The sequence below is a fragment of the Danio rerio genome, chromosome 4 (assembly GCF_049306965.1).
Source record: "Danio rerio strain Tuebingen ecotype United States chromosome 4, GRCz12tu, whole genome shotgun sequence".
Taxonomy (NCBI): Eukaryota; Metazoa; Chordata; class Actinopteri; order Cypriniformes; family Danionidae; genus Danio; species Danio rerio.
In genome coordinates this window covers 3,826,847-3,847,472 of record NC_133179.1, presented here as the reverse complement: position 1 = coordinate 3,847,472, position 20,626 = coordinate 3,826,847, and the positions used below count along the sequence as shown (strand labels likewise).

The 20,626-nt window shown below is 37.2% G+C and overlaps 1 protein-coding gene across 5 annotated transcripts in view; it reads right to left on the bottom strand.

The window, feature by feature from the left end:
• Positions 1–20,218, bottom strand: part of grm8a (glutamate receptor, metabotropic 8a) — a 264,734-nt gene extending 244,516 nt beyond the window's left edge. For 2 of the 5 annotated variants that reach the window (XM_009300054.5, XM_009300051.5), the window contains exons 1-2: positions 19,289–19,445; positions 15,441–16,210 (exon numbers count right to left, since the gene is read on the bottom strand). In XM_009300054.5, coding sequence (XP_009298329.1) covers positions 15,441–15,947 — 507 coding nt within the window. In that variant the 5' untranslated portion in view covers positions 15,948–16,210; positions 19,289–19,445. 5 annotated transcript variants of the gene reach the window in all.
• Between the last annotated feature and the right edge of the window lie 408 nt (positions 20,219–20,626).

Below are 20,626 nucleotides of genomic sequence, written 5' to 3'. Positions count from 1 at the left end.
CGTCACATTTTCAACCATAAATAGCCCAAAACCTACGAGTCCATCACATTTTAGGGTACCCTTGACACATTTCCATTGTGTTCTGTACTATTTGCATGTGTTGTGAGAAAATGCAGCTCGTTTTTTTTTTTTTTTTAATGTGTTTGCATTGGGAGGATTTGCAACACGTATGCTGTCAAACCGATCTTTTCTTAATTTGCTGATGTTCTTTTTGTAATTGCATGAGTTTTCTGACATTACAGCACGCTAAGCTCTCTAGGCCACCATATAGTCATGAAATAAACCCACAAACCTGCTCTGAAAGCATAAAATCAAGCGATGGCTTCTGGATGGGCAAACTGAGCGGAGTAACTTTGAAGTGCATTGATGTCTATGGATCAGTGATGTGCATTGGCAGAGATGCTGTTCATTTCAGGCTTTAATTAGCCAGAGAGAGTCTCCGTCCCTTCAGACGTCTCTGAGGATCCGCAGCGCTTGCTAATGTTTGCCTGTGCCTTTTATCAATAATGTCACTGGCCTGATCAAGTGTTCATGCTAGCACTGACTGACACTGATCAGAGAAACAGAGAGAAACGCCAGCGCTGTCAGCTCAAATATACACCCGCTGCTTTCACTCTGATGGAGAGAAGACGCATTAACATCCAGGTTATGTTCAAATAAAAAGAAAAGACTGGAGGAGTGACGTGGAAAAAAAAAGGAAAAGGTAAAAGGGGATAAAAATAAAAGAGCCAATTTTCCTAATCTATGGGCTTTTGAATTGCAGAGTTTTTTTTTTTACCCTTTATTAATTTCCTTTTAAGTAATTTTAGAGTTCTTTTACACCTGACTTATTTAGTTTGATTGCACTAGATTTAATAAAAAAATTAAATAAAATAAAAATCACACAAAATTAGATAAATTGAATAAAAAACACATACAATTAAAATCAATTAAAATAAAATCGCACAAAAACTTAAATTAAATAAAAATCACACAAAGTTTTATTAAATTAAAATTAAAATTAAAATCACACAAATAAAATAAAATAAAAAACAGAAAATTAAATTAAATTTAAATTACGCAAAATATAATTAAATTTAATTAAAATAACACAAAATAAAAATTACACAAAATTAAGTTAAATTAAATTTAAAATATAATAAAAATAACACAAAATAAAATAAAATAAAAATCACACAAAATAGAAATCTCACTAAATAAATTTTATCTAATTACATTTAACTAAATTTAAAAAATAAAATGAATTTTTTTTTAAATCACAAAAAATAATATAAAACAAAATAAAACAAAAATAGAAAAATACAACAAAATTAAATTAATAAAGCATACAAAATTAAATAAAATAACAATTACACAAAATAAAATAAAATGATAATCACACAAAATTAAAATAAATTAAAATTAAAATATTTAAATAAATAAAATCACACAAAATAAAATTTAAAATAATTCACACGAAATCAAATAAAAATTTAAATAATTAAAATAAACTAAATTAAAATAAAAAGGTGGAATGTAGGTAAATTAAACAAATAAATAAAACAAAACAAAAAGCTGGAGAAAAGTGTGTGAAAACACAAGGATCGTGAATAAATGAAATAGTAATTAAAGGAATAAAAAATAAATGTATTCATAGGTTATTTAGTAAAACTATATAAATAAAAAGCATTATTTTTTCTACATCACATCTTTCAAAAGATGGGATAAGAAAAAAATGGGCTGAATTAAATAATGTTTTATATATTAATTTGCTTTAAGTAAATCTATCTTGACTCAATAATGTTTGGGTAATTTGAAAGCAAGGCGAAAATACATTATTAAATGGGAAATAAAGTTTTTGACACACAAAAACACTTGATTCTTGCACTTTATAAAAAAATATATATAAATAAAAAAGCAAGTTTCAAGATTAAAAATAAAAAAATCACACACCAGGCCAAATCTTCAAGCACTCAAGCATACAATTCAACACTAGCGCTGGCTCAAATCACCTGAAATCCCACACCAGCAAGAAAAGCAATTAAAAATGTACAATTTCTAAAGGATGTGCGTGGATTTCAATTTGGCTCAGTGTGAAGTCTATTCTGACCCATAGAGCAAAAAACGATAGAATAATCGGGACTCTCCTCCATCTATAAATCACCTCTCTGTCAATGCTGGAGGTGTTGTTTAGCAGAGGCCTTCTTGTGGATACAAAAAAAGCTTCTGCGTTTCCCATCAGCAAGTCATTTTCAGCCAAACACCAGATTTCACACTCATCTGCTGTGTCCCAATGGGCTTTACTGTGGGTGGCTAAGATGCTACGCTAGCAGACACAACAGACTCCATTCACTGCTCCAAATGGACGGCCAAATACAAACAACACCACTAATATTAGAGCTCTTTCTATCTATCAGGCTCTTTGGACATATGTGCCTCAGCCTACGTTTCTGATAAACCTAAAATACGTTCCTACGGGTGCATTTTTCCGCACATTTAAGATGACAAAACCATTAGAGGTCTACATTTTTGCAAAATGTCAAATATAAAATACAATGCTCTGTGCAAATGTCATGGCACATTTCAGATTACACTTCCACTAGAGGGTGCTGTCTACATTTTTGCAAATCAAAGTATTTTACTCATGGTACATTTTATTGCATTTTTTAGAAAACAAATCTACTAGAGGGCGCTTACTACATTTTTGCTAAATATAAAATACATTGCTCGTGGTCCATTTCATTGCACGTTTCAGATTACAAATTCACTAGAGGGCGCCCTCTACATTTTTGAAAAAGGAAAAATACAATGCTCCGTGTACATGTCATAGTACATTTCAGATTACAAATCCACAAGAGGGCACTATCAACATTTTTGCAAAATATAAAAAATTTGCTTGTGGTACATTTCATTGCATGTTTCAGAAGACAAATCCACTAGAGGGCGCTGTCTACATTTTTGCTAAATACAAAATACATTGTTTGCGCTACATTTCATTGTACATTTCAGATTACAAATCAACTAGGGGGCTCTTGTCTACATTTTTGCTAATAATAAAATACTTTGCTCCGGGTACGTTTCATTGCATGTTTCAGAAGACAAATCCACTAGAGGGCGATGTCTACATTTTTGCAAATGATAAAATATATTCTTGTGACGCATTTTATTGCACAATTCAGATGACAAATCCACTAGAGGGCGCTGTCTACACTTTTGTAAAATGTAAAATACGCTGTTCTATGTTCATTTTATAGTACATTTCAGATTACAAACTCACTAGAGGGCGCTGTCTACATTTTTGCTAATTATGAAATACATTACTCATGGTACATTTAATTGTAAGTATCAGATCATAAATCTACTAGAAGGTGCTGCCTACATTTTTGCAAATTGTAAAATACATTGCTCCATGTACAATGTATGGTATGTTTCAGATGGAAAATCCACTAGAGGGCGCTGTCTACATTTTCGCTAATTAAAAAATACATTGCTTATGGTACATTTCATTGCATGTTTCAGATGACAAATCCACTAGAGGGCGCTGTCTACATTTTCGCTAATTAAAAAATACATTGCTTATGGTACATTTCATTGCATGTTTCAGATGACAAATCCACTAGAGGGCGCTGTCTACATTTTTGCAAAATGTAAAACACGTTCAGTGTACATTTTATAATACATTTCAGATTACAAATAATCTAGAGGGCGCTGTGTACGTTTTTTTTTCTTTTTTTTTTTTGCTAAATGCAAACTGTATTGCTTCAGGTAAGTTTTGTTGCATGTTTCAATGACAAATCCACTAGAGGGCACTGTCTACATTATTGTGAAATGTAAAATACACAGTTCTGTGTTGATTTTATAGCATGTTTCAGATGACAAATCCACTAGAGGGCACTGTCTACATTTTTGCATATTATAAAATACATTGCTTGTGGTACATTTCATTGTACGTTTCGGAAAACAAATTCGTTAGAAGGCACTATCTCTGTTTTTGTGAAATGTAAAATATGTTGTTGTGAACATTTCAGAGCACATTTCAGATTACATATCCACTAGAGGTCAATATTTACATTTATGCAAATTATAAAACATAATGCTAGTGGTATGTTTTATGCATGTTTCGAAGGATAAACCCTTTTATACATTATAATGTAAATGTAAAATATGTTGCTCCATGTATGTTTCGTAGCACGTTTTAGATTACAAATTGACCACAGCAGGCATGACAAATCCACTAAAGAGTGCGGTCTACATTTTTACTTTGCATGCTTCAATGACAGATCCACTAGAGGGTGCTCTCTGCATTTTTGCGAATTACAAAATATATTGCTCATGGTACTGCACTGTTTTAGAAGCTAACACTACTAGAGGGTGCTGTCTACATTTTAGCAAAATATAACATACATTGCTCGGTGTATGGTTTGCTGCATGTTTAAGATGACAAATCCACTAGTAGGCGCTGTCTACATCATGCTAAGACAAAATATTTCCAGCATTTCCAGCATATATAACCCAAACAGATGATGTCTTTTCTGACCCCTATTGGCATTTGATATCCAACTCAACTCACTATACACAATATATATCAACCACTGCTTTATTTATTAAGTACAATCACTTATTTACGATATTTTTTACATAAGAACACTTCGAAATAGAGCCATTTTGCTTCTGAATTAAATGCACCTTGATTGTAGACACATTTATTTGAAAACAAAGTCAAAAAATATGGAAAAAGCATCTTTATCATTTATTTATTGCAGTGTATAAAACAGATCCCGCATAATCCCTAATGTACATCGATCATTGTTTTATTTATGAAGCGCAAATGGATTAGTTTCAGATAAGAACACTTGAGATCCTTTCGTTTTGCATATCAATTAAAACAATTTTGATTCCAGACACCTTCATTGGAAAACAAGTCATTTTTCATTGGCAGTGCGTACACCATTTTCTCATTTAATTTCCATACTGTGTGCGTGTGTGTATGCGGCATAAAACACATGCATTCATCCGTGCACAGATGGTTTTCAGCCGAGAAGGTGCAATTTAATAGATTTAGGAAGGTGCAAAGGTTTATTGGCCTCATGCGTCGATGCCAGTGATTTTCAGCGTGCAAGAAAACCCATCTGCTGAAATTAACTTAAGAGTGCTGCTTCGATAAAAGAAAAAAACTAAACAAAAATACTTTATGAAAATGCCAACTTCATTACACAATCCATTACAGCGCAGTGCCAGGCGAGTGATTTATGCATTTGGTGGTCTAAATAAGCCACGGAGGAGCGATGTCGAGTCTGACCTTTCCATAAACACACCGAAACTAACGATAACAGACTCGCTGACTCAACCCAACATAATGTGCATCTGTTGTTTAATTACGTTTTAATCTAATTGTTGTCTTTCTGGAGTAATGAAGCACAAAATCGATTCATAATTCACGCGCTGTTCCCGTCGAAACGCGACACATTAGTCTTTCTCTTTAACTTCAAACTGAGATGCGGAGCGAATGCATAAAAAAAAACATTTACACTCGCCAATTTAGCTCTCAGCGTGAATGTGACGTGATTTTTTTTACCTTTGTTCTCTCACATCCACAGCAGAACCTTGAGTAAAAGCCGCTGTGGCTGAATGGACGGACGACGTGTTGCTACTGGATAAACAAGTAATCTCAATGCCTGTGGCTTGTAATTGAATCAAGCTTTCAGAAGCTCAAAGGTTGGTGTGTTTGGGCACAATTATGACTGACGCTCTATTGATCCAGCCGTATTTTGCACATCGCTGTCAAAAACCAGCCAGAGCCCTTTTTGCTCACAGCTAAGATAAAAGGCTGAAAGTCTTTGCTAAAAGCGAGTTATAAAGTTTTATTTCTGGCACAATGTGGTCCTGGCAGTCTTTATAAAAATGTAAAATAATAACAATAATAATAGCATTTAATAGATGAAAAGGGGCTGTGGAAATAATCATGATTGATGTATATTTTTAGCGCAATTTACAAAAGCCAATTATAATTGAATTAAGTTTATGCATGATGTGCACATTTACAACAACAATCATTTGATGATGTTAAGAACTCTATTCTAACACTTTATTATAAAATAACATATACATTTTTAAATAATATTACATAATAATAAAGTCTACTTTCTAAAAGTGTGTGTGTGTGTGTGTGTGTGTGTGTGTGTGTGTGTGTGTGTGTGTGTGTGTGTGTGTATATATATATATATATATATATTATATATATATATATATATATATATATATATATATATATATATATATATATATATATATATATATATATACACGTGCTGTCAAAAAAATAACTAATTTATCACATTTTTTGTTTAAATTTATTGGATTAATCACATTTAAAAGACTGAAACTTTTCATTTTGGCTATTTAAATGTAAAATGAATGTAAACGCAAGACAAAAACTATTTAAATTCAAAATATAATTGTTTATTCAAATATGTGTTTTACTTGTAACACAGGTTTCTTCATGTAAACAACATACCCTCAATAAACCATCAAGATCCTGGCTTGACAGCCACATTTATTACAGAAATTAAAACACAGGCATGTTAATGACATTTGAATTTCAAAACAATCGATGCGAATAAAGAAAACATTGATTTTCATGTTGGATTCTAAGTGGACAGCAAACAATGCCAAAATACAGGCATTGCAAATATGGAAGTTGGAAAATTATAATAATAATAATAATAATAAAGTATTGAATACAAACTATTGTACTCAACAAGTACTAAACAAGTTTAATATTAATTTAGTTGAAATTTGGTGGGTTGAAATTTATTTTTGCAATATTTAGCTTGAATTTAACTGTATTATCTTTTATAAATATTTTTGGTGACTAAAATATTGTTTTAATAAATTTATCTGTTTAATAAATCTAAATGCACCAAAATGCATCACCTATTTACTGAGAAACAAATTTACAAATATACCAAAGGGCCCCGTCTACATTTTTTTACGCATGTAAAATGCGTATGTTGCTCTGGATATCTTTCGCTGTATGTTTAAGATGCCACTACACCAGAGAGTGCTGTCTAGAAATTTGCTAGACATAAAATATTTGTCTCTGGGTATTTGCACATATAACAATATTAATAATATAATTTAAATATAAATTACATGATATAACAAAATACCAGAAAACAACACACAGAATCTACAAAATAGTTTTTAAAAATCCAATTCAAGACCCTTCAAAAATAAATAAAACCTCTTTCTTTTAAACTTTACAGAAATTCCCACAAAGCATGTGCACATTTAATAAGCTTAAACTCCTCTAATAAAAGCATGTTGTTTACATGAAGTGTTACAACACAAATCCTATTCTCTGTGGCTTTTGTATTACAAAATGAATGAATCGTTCTGTACAGTCAGAACAAAGTCATTATTATTTAAGCCCATCTTGAAAGAGATTCGAGGAAAAAGTACAGTCTGAATGCACAATGAATGCCGAGTGTTGGGGCCCGAGCTCATGAATATGCATGCCGATTGTTTGCCAAACGAACGCAATATTGCTAAATATTGTTAAATAAATAAGAACAGGCAGCAATGAAATGCCGCAGCACTCGTGAGGTTCATCAAAGCCATAACAAACATCTTAATTAAGAGCGAAACCCACCGTCCCACCAGCCCTGATGGCAGAATGGGAGTTTAGTCATTTGTTTCAAAAGCGATTGAGCTGTCTACATAGGGAGCCTTTTAAGACATCAAATCATGGTGCTAAATGGTCCCAGTTACATTCCTTTGGCCAATTTTAAAGGCTAATGCAATCCCAGAATGTGTTCCAAAAGGCTCAGTAAAACAAATATTGATATTTAACATATTTAGTTTTATTTTAAAGAGGTTATATGATCTTATTTATAAGAGGGCATGCCAGAAGGACATTTCTATGTAGTATACTTGTTCTCGCTGCTTGAAAAAGCATGGCAACGCTGGTCAAACAACAGCTCTTGTTTGGCTGTGAATTTTGCTAATATTTCAAATAAACTAATGTTGACAACATCTGGATCAGTGTTCTCTGTTAGACAGGATTAATCCCTATTCATTCATTCATTTTCTTTTCAGCTTAGTCCCTTTATTAATCAGGGGTCACCACAGCGGAATGAACCGCCAACTTATCCAGCATATGCTTTACACAGCAGATGCCTGTGTACACCGGGAAGCACCACATACACTTTTACATTCACACACAGCCACTTTAGCTTATTCAATTCACCTATAGCGCATGTCTGGACTGTGAGGGAGAACCCGAAGGAAACCAACATGGGGAGAACATGCAAACTCCCCACAGAAAGGCCAACTGACCTAGCTGGGGGCTCGAACCAGTGACCTTGCTGTGAGGCGATCGTGCTACCCACTGTGCCACCGTGACGCAGTAAATCCCTATTGTAGAAAATGAAATATCAGCTGTGTAACTCTGCAGATCGTATACATGCACAGATATATTACACACTACAGAAACAACATTACGAAGTGCTATAATATCATTGTGCAAATAGCAGTACTTGTGTGCCGAAGCACTTCAAATCAGTCACTGATGAGGTTCCTGCCAATGCAGGCAGAAGAAAGCAACTCTCACTGTGCTTTATTAGCGCGTACACTACTTTCCCACTGCGCAACACACGTCCAAATGACATCTATTACACTGACCGACGCAATATAGACATGATATGCACATCCGTCAATATTTAGTGAGTAAATAAGTGCATTTATAAGTGCATAAGACTTTCTTCAGAAGAAAAAATATTATAGGAAATACTGTGATATTTCCTAGCTCTGTTAAACAGTCATTTATTTTCTTTTCGGCTTAGACCCTTTATTTATCAGGGGCCGCCACAGCAGAATGAACCGCCAACTTATCCAACATGTTTTATGCAGCGAATGTCCTTCCAGCTGCAATCAATGGGAAACACCCATCAAAAAATTCACACACATACACTACGGACAATTTAGCTGCCAACTGACCCAGCCAAGGCTCGAACCAGCAACCTTCTTGCTGTGAGGCGACAATGCTACCCACTGTGCGACCATGCCGCCCTTCTGTTAAACATCATTTGGGAAATATTCGACAAAGAAATTCACAGGAGGGCGAATATTTCTGACTTCAACTGTATTACAGTACGCCACACCATTATATGCATGCGAGTTCATGTATGAGCTCTCCCTCTTTCGCTCAGCAAAGTGAGGCACTTCATAGTCCTCAGAAATCTCATGTGGCGAGACCTCACCTGCAGGGCTGCCCTGATAAATCACCTCCCCGATGAATTGCATCTGAATTGCACCTGCAGTGCGCTGAGACCGTCAGAGGAATGGAAATCAGGGGACTAACAGCCTGTGGCCCTCCTCTCGCTAGGCATGCTAATGCTGTAGCGATTACCTGAACAGGGGAACTCCATCTGTCCCATTCTGAATCACGGCGCGTTGGCATCAGCCCCTGTTTACGGGGATGTTGGCGCTCAAATTTTTCAAGAACATCTCATATTAGCAGGTCTACTTCAATTCCCATTTACAAACAAGGGTTTTCAGAGACAAAAGCCATCTTTACAGTTTTCGCCACAATTTCGTATAAAGCAGGCATGCAAACTACAAAGATATACAATTAATATGAATTTAACATGTAATTGCATGCATAAATGTGGCAAACCATTTCATCCAAATCTACTCACTAATCATAAAAACAGAATCTCTATGTACAACAATCCATAAATGAGCAAAGGTCTCTTTTTTATCACTTTAATTTAACTCAGGGCTATTTTTTTGTGAACGCACTGTCGCGTTTTTAATAACTTTGAGACTTCCACAGCATTGATCCTTAGATAATTGGTCTGATCTTTTGGCACACTCACAGTAGGCAATGAAAGCATTTGTGATGCCAAGTGTCAGATTGCATCTACTTTAAATGAGCCACAGTCCATAACTCTGGAAACTCTTTTGCGGAGACAAGAAGGCAAATATACTTTCGAGCAATGCCATGCAAATGTCAACTTTGCCATGAAAAAAACTAAACAGTGAAACCCTTTGTTCATTATTTGCTGGTTTTGCATTTTAGAGACATACTGTAAGGTGTCCTTGAGTGCTCTGAAAGGCGCCTATAAATAAAAGGTATTATTATTAGTAATAGTAGTAGTAGTAGCGTAAAAATACTCAAAATGTCTTATATTTAACACTTATATCTGATTTACCAAAGTCACAGCACAAGTGCCTTTTTTACATCTGTCATATCCATAACCGAGAGACGCAACAGCCATAACCAAGCTTTTTTCCTCATAAATGCAAAATAAATAAAATCAATTATGTTTTTTATCTATAGAGAGCCAACTCTCATCCTTTGGATTAGCATTGTTTCTTTTAGGTTGTGTGCTTTAATTCACAGAATTTCTACAATGCATGTTGTATACTTCAAACTCGCATGCTTTTTTTGGTCACATCCACAACGCATGTTTATTTTCCTCATTTAAAATATAAAATATCAGATTGATATTTTTCCGATCACACAACTTCAACATAGGTTTATTCTGAAAATGTAGCCCTATGTACATTTCTGGATAATTATATAGCCAGAGCTATGTATGGCTGCATTTCATCTTTATAGCTGTGATCACACTGCATGTTTCTCCCCATAGACTTTCATTCATATGCACGCAAATGCGTTAGACCGGAAACGCAAACTCACGAGAAAAGCTTCTCAGTTCGCTGCGTTGGTGAACTCTGACCTGCGAAATCGCATTACATGATTGCGTGAGACAAATCGAAGATCAAAACATGACCTCTCTGGACAGAAATTAAAAAAATGGACTAATCGCTTACTTTTTTAAATGTCTAATCATCTTGTTTTTTCCCGCCTTTTTTCGCAGCAATGTACGACAGAATTTCGCACGCTCAAACTCTAGTGTGACCGCAGCTTAAAACAAATGCAACGAAGCAGTATGATGCCATTCCTTTTCTCGCGTACCAGCTGACCGATTACCTCCATCTGGACAGCTTTTCCGTTGTTAGCCCGACATGCATGACTGCGGACTTGAGATGCAGAGTGGATTTGACCACGACAATAGGGTTCAAGTCCGGTGAAGAACGGTTCCAGAAAGCACGAAAAACTAAAGCTTAAAAAATAGAATAAACAAGTAAATAACAGGGTGAGAATGTGGTAAAATCTGGAAAAAAAAAATCAGGGGGCTTTTCTTTTTCGGGATTGCTTTTAAAAACACTGTCAGTTTGGTTTAGGGAAGTTGGTGGGCGCTGGTCAATCGGTGCTTTTGTAAACAATATCGGTTGGGTTCAGGGAAGGGGGAGAGTGGGTCAGTCGTTTGGTCATTCTGTCAGTCAATCAACGACGGCTTCTGATGGATTTATGTGAGAACAGCAGGCACGAATGGCACTTGCAAAAGAAATCTGAGATCTCCAGCAGCCTCTTGTGGATTTGCGAAAACAAAAACTGCTAAATAACGTAGCTCCTGGGACGTATTTTGCTCTCTCCAGAAAGGTATATAGGGGTACATAATCAGAATAAGCCTGGGTTGCACAACTCTGTGGTTAGTTGTTTTGGAAAATATAAAGAGATGTTCCAATATAATGTTAACATATACTGTTTTTTACAGCAAATGTCACATCTATAATGCTGGAATTGCAGCCAATGCTTCTGAAAAACGCCAAACGGATAAGGCTATAGAGCCTTGTGAATATTTATGAGGTATTGTTGATGTATGGGACTACTCTCACTCATCCATGTCACATTCAATGACGTTCAGTCAAGTGCTCCTTTTTTCTATCTCACAACATTTCATAGGTCTTCAAATGGCAATGTTCTCTTACAAAAGAAAGTGCACACACAATCCCATGCACATCTAATCTACATGCACAACACCCAAGACAACGTCTCTTCCAATCGTGTTTAGCATGATTGCTTCCCGATAGCAAAGTCTGGCAGCTGACACTGTGTTACAGAAAAAGATCTGTGCTTGCAATATGGGACATGCGTCATTTACCGCGGATGGGTCGCTTCGGCGCGGCGTGTCTACATCAATCAGTCAAATCATGGTCAGCTAATGAGTGTGGCATAAACAGCAGAGAGTTTCATTAACATTGTGTCATTAATTGGCGCAGGATGACCGTGAGTTGTTCCTATGACAACTACAATGAGCAGTCGGCCAGAAGTGTTATTCAGACCACTTATTAAACATGACCGAGTGAAAAAATCTATTGTTGTCAAGAGGCCGCTTGAACTTCAGCATGCAGACATGTATATAACTCCCCACAGGATATACTGTACACCGCCCATTCCAGCTCCTAGAGGTAATGTTCTTACCGGAAGCGCTCGATTGTAACAGGTTGTCACTGCTGAACTTTAGCTGTTTGCATACATAAATAATGACAATGAAAAAGCCCCCTGGTTGTCTTAATTTCCCCAGACAAGCACAGCAAACTGCCGGAGTTCATTTCACTGGCGAATCTGGCCAGAAATAGTGATCTTCCTGCTGGGTAACAAGACGTACATTTAAATTATAATAGAGTTTGGGCAGCATCGTTTTTCCCGAAAAACATCCTGCCCTAAGATGCGTTTAAGATTACATGCGCACTCAGTCTGTCAAAATACATTTCAAACAACTGTACTTAGAGTTATGTGAGGTCAGCCGTGGTTAAGAAGACATTGTGTGCTTCAGAGAAATACTGGAAAAGACTTGAAAGTGAGAAAGCAGAAACTAATCAAAACAAACTTGCACATACTAAGTGTCCCTCTGGATCTTGTGGTTAAGCACTCGGCTCAAGGATACAATGGCATTGGATTGCTTCTTGTGCTATTTTTACCTAGAACGTTTTGGCTCCCAATTCCTACTCTATATTATAACTTGCATTTCCAACAACTATCGATGCCGAACCAGACCAGAAAACAGGTTGAACTTCTTATGAGACCATATTTACCTTAGGGAGCTTCATGATTTTGGCAAACACAACAGAGACACATTGGTTATAAAGATCCAAACAAACTTGGTAAATGTGGTCTGGTATTAAGGGTTCAGCCTACATGTTTTCAATGCCCAACCCATATTGATAAGCGTTACTCTGTAGTAAACCCCAATTTAACAATCACTTCTCCAAACCCAGGCCCCAGAAACCCAAGGTTGACCTTTTATGTGACCCTTCTTTCCTCAAAGAGCATCATAACATGATTTGGACACATTCAGCTTGATCGGGGGTTTCCAAACTTTTCAGCCCACGACTCCCAAAATAACAATGCCAGTGACTCGTGACCCCCAATATCCTCTAAAGTGGTTATAATTACGGACATCTTGCATGCAATGGCACACACACACACCAATAGACCCAAGTCTATTCTTGGTTTAATTTTTTTAATGCATGTGAGAGCTGTAAATGGGCCAGAAAGTTTAACCTGGTGTTATAAAATCAATCTGCTGCATCTGACGCTATTGCTGTGTCTTTAATATAATGTAATTACCCCAGGGGTCGCAATCCAATACAACTAGTAACTATAAGCTACGATTTTTTCTCTTCAGTAGGTTAAGGATAAAATATGGTAATTCTTATGGTTTAATAAAAATAAATATATTTTGGAAATCACCTGGCGACCCCTCTTTCCCTCAGGGGGATCCCAATCCCCACTTTGAGAACCACTGAGCTTGATGACCCTAATTATTTTGTTGAACCTGGCAAATATGAGCTGAATGATTTTGCCTTCATAATTTCAGAGCTCAGCCCAGATTTGTAACCTTTACACTACATTTTAACATCATTCGCAACAGCTATAGACACCGCTCCATTCCTAGACCCCAGAAATTAAAGGTTTGATCTTATATGTGATCTTTCTTACCTCAAGTAGCATGATTATGTTGCCAAACATGATGGATGTCAATCTGCCATGATGACTTTAACAATTTTGTCCAACTTGGCAAACAAAACATGGATTCAACAGCAGGTTTCAGCCTTACATTGTACACCTTTAACATTCCCAACACCGACTGTTAATCTTTACACTTGTCATTCTACAGACACTTCCCCATTCCCAGGTTCCCAATGCAAGTTTGGACATTATATAAACCAACATGAAGTTAAATCAGCTATAACACCAGCAATTGTGTCAAACTTAGCAAACATGACAAGGATTCGTTTGAAGGAATTTAGTTCACAATGTTTAAGTGTCAATCTTAGATTGTTATCTACTACACTGTGCTTTAAGCATCATTAACACCAGATACAAATGCTGCCCCATTCCAGGTATCTGGCAAAGTTTAGACTTTTTATTTGACCTTTCTTACCTCAAAGAGCATCATCATCATTTTGGCCAGCAGGATGGATAGAAATCTTCTACGATGTCTCCAAAATTTAGTTCAACTTGTCAAAAATAACATGGATTGAGCTGTAGGTTTTGTTTTAACCTAAATAATCCATACTCTAATCATCATTCACATCAGCTACAGATGCTGCCCCAGTCCCAGGCCCCAGAAATGAAAGCTTTAGCGATAGTTCTACCAGAAAGACTGAGATGTCACGTTATTTATAATAATTATCTCGTCAGCCTATAACAACCAAGCAAGCCATGTATATAAGCCCATCTAAACATTCTGTTTCGCTGTATTCAGGTGACGTAGCGGAAGTTTCCCTCCATCCTCCCCATCACCACCACCACCAGGTCGGCCTCGTCTCCACTCAGGGGGTTGGCTTCGCTCTGCCTTCATCCTCAGGCAGGATCTGCCAGCTCATCCAGAGTTCTGCACTATAGACGAGGTTTTACGCCAAAGAACTTTATGAAAGGACCTTAACGAATTCACATTCATGCAAACAATTCAGAATAAATGTTCATACGTTTATCTGCCTCCTAAAGTCTTTCTGGTAGAAATGCAAGGTTAGACCTTTTATGTGATCTTGCTTACCTCGAACATCATAATGTTGACCAACATGACCCAACAATTCTGTTGAACTTGACCAACATGACAGGGATTTAATTTTCAGCTCACAACTTTTTAGTGCCTAACCCAGATCAACTACTACATTAACTGTCATTTACAACAAGTAGAGATGCTGTGTAATTTCCAGGTTGTGTAAATGCAAGGCTTTTCTGTGGCCTTCTTACGTCAAGTTTTACAACTTTTATCAAAATAATGAAGATCGATGACTGGAAATATGAGCCTCAATCCGTTTTAGGTTACAGCCTACACCCTTTCGCACTGTTAACCTCAATATTGCACTGTAACCATCATCCACAGCAGCTATAGGATTCCCTACACCTCCCACACCTTAGAAAGTCAAAATTAGATCCCTGGCAAGTTTGAGCCAATCTTGAGGTAGGGCTTCAACCCACAACTTTCGATTCTCAACTGAGATTGTTATCCACAACACTATGCAACATCAATCACTGACAACAATTAGAAGATGCACCGCTCTACCAATTCCCAGAAGAATAAGTTGAGTCTGCCTACCTTAAAAAGCCTCAAGATGTTGGCGACCATGATGGAGACCGAGCTGGCAGCTGCACCGATGACGCCAACAATTTTGTCGGGTTTGGCGAATATGGGCTGATCTCCATTGGCACAGCGTACATCCGAACCGTCGCGCTCAATGAGAGCTTGCACAAAGGTAAGAGACTGCTCCAGAGCGTAAGTGTCCCGCGAGCAGGTGTCCAGAATTCGGGCACCTAATGTCACATTGGGCAGTAGATCTGGGTCTTTATTGATGAGGTCAATGGCAAACAGCATTGCCTCTAATCGGTGGATGCCTTTCTCCTTCTTTAACTCTCCACAAGGAACCCCACGCTCACCCCGAGAATGAACCGGAAACAGGCCGCCCAGGATAATATCGCCATCCAGACGGATAGAGTGGGCATACTCAATCGGTGGCGTCTCCAGCTTCTGGAGGGAGACTGGAAACCAGTAGCAGAGAAAGACAAGCAACTGGTATTGAGTCCGGCTTAAGCACACAAGATCCATATCCACAGAGTTGTTGGGGAAAATCTGAAGAAGCGAATGGATACAGATTCCAATTGGTGGGACTAATGGGGAAGTAGGTGGACAGGAAAATCCATGGCCGTTTCAAAGCTGAAGCCAAGCACCCCGGCCATTTAGGTTGCCACAGTGGTGCGTCATGTGACCGGCAGCAGGTGATTTAAGGAGACTCTCAAAAGTGTTAGATAGGAAGTAAACAAGTCCCTTTTAACATCCGAGCTGCGACCGTCTCACATCTTCAAACGCATCTAAAGCAAAAGAAAACATTGCATGAGTGGCTGCACAAAGAGAAATCAAACATGAATCAGACACAATGTATGCAAGCAACAAAGCAAACTCATCAAACACACGGACATCTTGACAGGGAGGAAATTACATCACACAGTCATTTGGAGCTCTGTGTGGTCTTTCATTTCTGCCTCATTGAATGCAAAAAAAAAGAAAAAAGATGCACCTCACATTTGCATAGCCAGCCAAAGATATTTCCCAGCGAGAGGAAATCTGACTGTTTGCATATAATGGAGCATTCAGGATGATTCTTACAGTTTGGCTTTGTGGACTGGAGTGGAACAGAGAGTAATCAAGGTGAGTTATTGAAAAAATATTTTTTACACCCGTTTTTTTTTTTTTTTTTTTTTTTTTTTTTTTTTTTTTTTGGCCAAGATGAACAGAGATGGAAATTTGGGCAGATGCAAAGAGACAATAATTATTATATAGACAAGGATTAAGCCTATTCTGAAAAGACATTGAAAAGCCACTGAAAGACATTTACATGTCTTAAGTACACCAGCAATGATCAAAATCCTTACATGTACGAAATGAACTATGGCCTAACCCTGTCTGCGAAACCAGGCCTTAAAAGAGATTGTAAATTGTAAATTCGGTAATCATATAATTATTCCAAAACAAGTTTGAGCTTTTCTTTTAAACCTAAAAGCAGATTTTAAAAAATGTTGGAAACTGATAACCATAGACTTCCATAGTACTAGTTTTTCTGCTGTTCAATAGAACAAAACAATGTTATTGAACAAGTCAAAGGTGAGTAAATGATGACATAATTGTCATTTTTTGATGAATTATCCCTTTAAAGTTTATAGATATTACACATTTAACATAAACACAATATAAATCGTGTTCTTAAAGTTATATAGGATGAAAATTTGGGGGTGGGGAGATTCATTAAATCACTACTCCTTGCTACTCTAATATGTAAATACAGCTGCCTTTTCTTACTGATAAACTGTATTAAACACTATAGTATACTTTATATACTATAAAAAACTGGTGTTTTATTATAATTAGTCATAATTATTATAATTAGTAATTTATAATTTATACACTCTCACAAATAAAGGTAAGCGAATTGTCATTGGGGTGGTACCTTTTCAAAAGGTACAAATTTGTACCTAAAAAGTCCATATTAATACCTTGAGGGTACATGTTGGTACCTAAAAAGTACAAAAGTGTTCCTCTTAAAATTTGTAGGTACTAATATATACTTTTGAGGTACCAATATGGACCCTTCAAGTACAAATGTGTACCTTTCGAAAAGGTACCACCCCAGTGACAGCTCTCGTACCTTTGTTTCTGAGAGTGTAGGAGTGTCCAAACTCAGTCCTGGAGGGCTGCTGTCCTGCATAGTTTAGCTCCAAATTGCTTCAACACAACTACCAGGAAGTGTCTAGTATACCTAGTAAGAGCTTGATTAGATGGTTCAGGTGTGTTTGGTTAGGGTTGAAGATAAACTCTCCAGGACACCAGCCCTCCAGGACCAAGATTGGACACCCCTGCCCTATAGAATGCAGTAAAACAGTATTGGTTTATACAGATTTGTTTATGTGACTATTGTTGTTACCATAGCACTTTTACAATAGCCACAACTAAATAATTCAAATACTTTACTATATGGTGGTTTAAAAGAAGGTAAGATCTCATCTGCACTTCCATTGACATCCTCCAACTTCCTATACCCAACATCAAAACTGCTTTTCCTTCCTTTTAGCCAAAACACAGCAACCTTTAAAAAGAAGGCAGCTAATTTTCAGTGCTTTTGGCACACACCAAGCACCTGAAACATGTCAGAAAGCCCAGACAGAGAGCTCCTCTCGTGAAACACCTCCACATGTCCACTTTACAGTGGAGAGCCGTCGTTTCATTACGCGCACCCAGCGCATTTACGCACTGCTTTGCGCTTCCGAAAGACACATGCTGCGCAATCTGCCGCCTCCATGCGCCAAGAGCATCACTCCACAACATAAAGGAAGTCCATCGCACACTTGTGAATGTGATTTTGCTCTCCTGGTGAGCCACAAATGCCACTGAAATTCCCACACAAACCCAGGCACTACCGATCACGCAGGACAGATCTCATCAGTATCCCTGGCTCCTACTGTGAGCTTTATATTACCATTAAGATAACATTCACCGCACTCTATTCTGCTCCAATATCTCCATTCTGCTATAATGACTCTGTATTGATTCCAAATGACGTCCTGCTCTGCCTTATACGGCTCCATTCACCTTTAAGTGCGCATATGTTTCTCCAGTTTGAGTTGAAATGCATGTGCGTAAATGATTACGTGAATACGCCTAATTAGATTTGCCCCGACTCGTTTGCACGAATTAATCTCTATATGAGAGCTCGGGTCTTCCCTCTCCTCTGTCGCTATTTCGGAGACAGATGGAGTTATTACCCTGGCAGACGCAGTGTGTCCCATTTCTCTTTTTAATTTACACGAATCAGTATGTGTCAAGCAGAACCATCCTCTACTGGAGATCCCATTATATTTCCTACAGGAGAACCGCTCTGGTGGGAATCCAGAGCTCTTTTTTTATAACTATAGTTGAAAGAAACATCGGCATGCAATTTAAGAGTTTCTAATCTGCCAATGCAACTCGTGATTAAGGCATGGAAAAGCACAGTATATACATTACGCGTTGACGGCTCTCATTCATAATCCGAACTGTGTAGAGCTAATAGGCAATGTTGTATTAATCAGCATGCATGCAAGCGTGTGCTTTTACGCGCATTCCTTTGATGCAATGCACTGAGTCTAATCAACACGGCATCTGCATTCTCGCTCATTGCTTTACATACACCACCAACGCTTGAACTAAACGTTTAATTAAAAGCTTAACTACTATATATTAAGTAATAAAGTGATGTCAAGTCACAAATAGACACTGCAAAATTCCTTTAGTTCAAATATGCATGATATTTCGTGCGCAAACAGATAAATAAGCACTAATATTGTATTCTGCATTATAAAAAATTGTTCTATAAAAGTAGCATACGAGCAATAGGAGTGCAGAAGATGAGATCTTACCTTCTTTCTGCTCTCTGATGGTGGTTTGTGGTGCTGAAATGAACAGCGCATCACCAAAATCCTCCCTGTGAATGTGATTGCTCTCTCACTCACACTCTCTCTCTCTTTCCTCTTCCGTGCATCACACGCAGTCTGAAAAGAAACATGCTCTCGTTTCAGAAGGGAAATGCACAGGAAGGTTTGCTCAAGATGATTAAGGGAACACCCACTGTTTGTGCGCAAAAAAAAGCACGCGTGGAGTGCGGCAATGTTTAATGTGAACATACTTGTTTTGGATTCTGCATTGCTTTATTTGGACATAATATAGAATATCAAAAGCTAAATGAAAGCTCTTTTCTGTTTTGAGGTTTCAGCATTTCAATCTAGAATAATCGAACAGAATATTAAACACAATACAGTTCAATTTGTAAATTTCCGAATGCATCTAAATGCATGCAACTGCATTTTACGCATGCAGTTACACATGCAATATATTGATTGAATCATTATTTAGAACATTTTTAGTGAACTCAACAAACTAATGCCACCTCTGAATAATGAACTTGCATGTAGACACACTGGAATGTTTGGGAATGTCACATTTTACGTCACATGATGGTGCGTAAACAGTGCGCTACTGCCCTCTAGTGTTAAACAACCGCTCGCTGGGTTCCAAGATACTGCAGGTCCTAAATTATTCACCACAGCACTCTTTAAAACAAGTCTTTTTATAAATATGATTAATAATGCATTCAGTGACTCATGTATGGAATCAGTGTTGTGTTTTAATCGACAAGATAAACAAACTTACCGTCATTTTGGAAAAAATAAAACGACCACGACACACGAAATAAAGTACTACAGTCATATATAGTGACAACTGTAGTTGCTTCTCAAACTCGGTTCTGGATGTCCGGTGTCCTGCAGATTTTAGCTCCAACTTGCGTCAACGCAAGGATGTTTCTAGAACGCCTAGTAAGAGCTTGATTAGCAAGCCCAGGTGTGTCTAATTGGAGTTGGAGCTAACATCTGCAGGACGCCAGACCTCCAGGACGGGGAATGAGAAGCCCTGCGTGTTTTTGAACAACAATAACATATTTGATTTAATATTACACACATCAAAGAAGATACTACAGTAATTTATAGACCATTTTAGTGTGTTGATATCACTGGCCCATTAACATGTCCTGCAAGTTGTCAAACTATTTCATATCTGAAACAACAAGTGGTGATTCAAGCATATCTCATATGTAGACATTTCTGGACTCTCAGAAGTTATGGAAAATGTCAAGACCATTGTTTTTGTTTACATCCCTTAAATGGGCTATAGTAAACACTGTAGTGTTTTTTTAACCATAC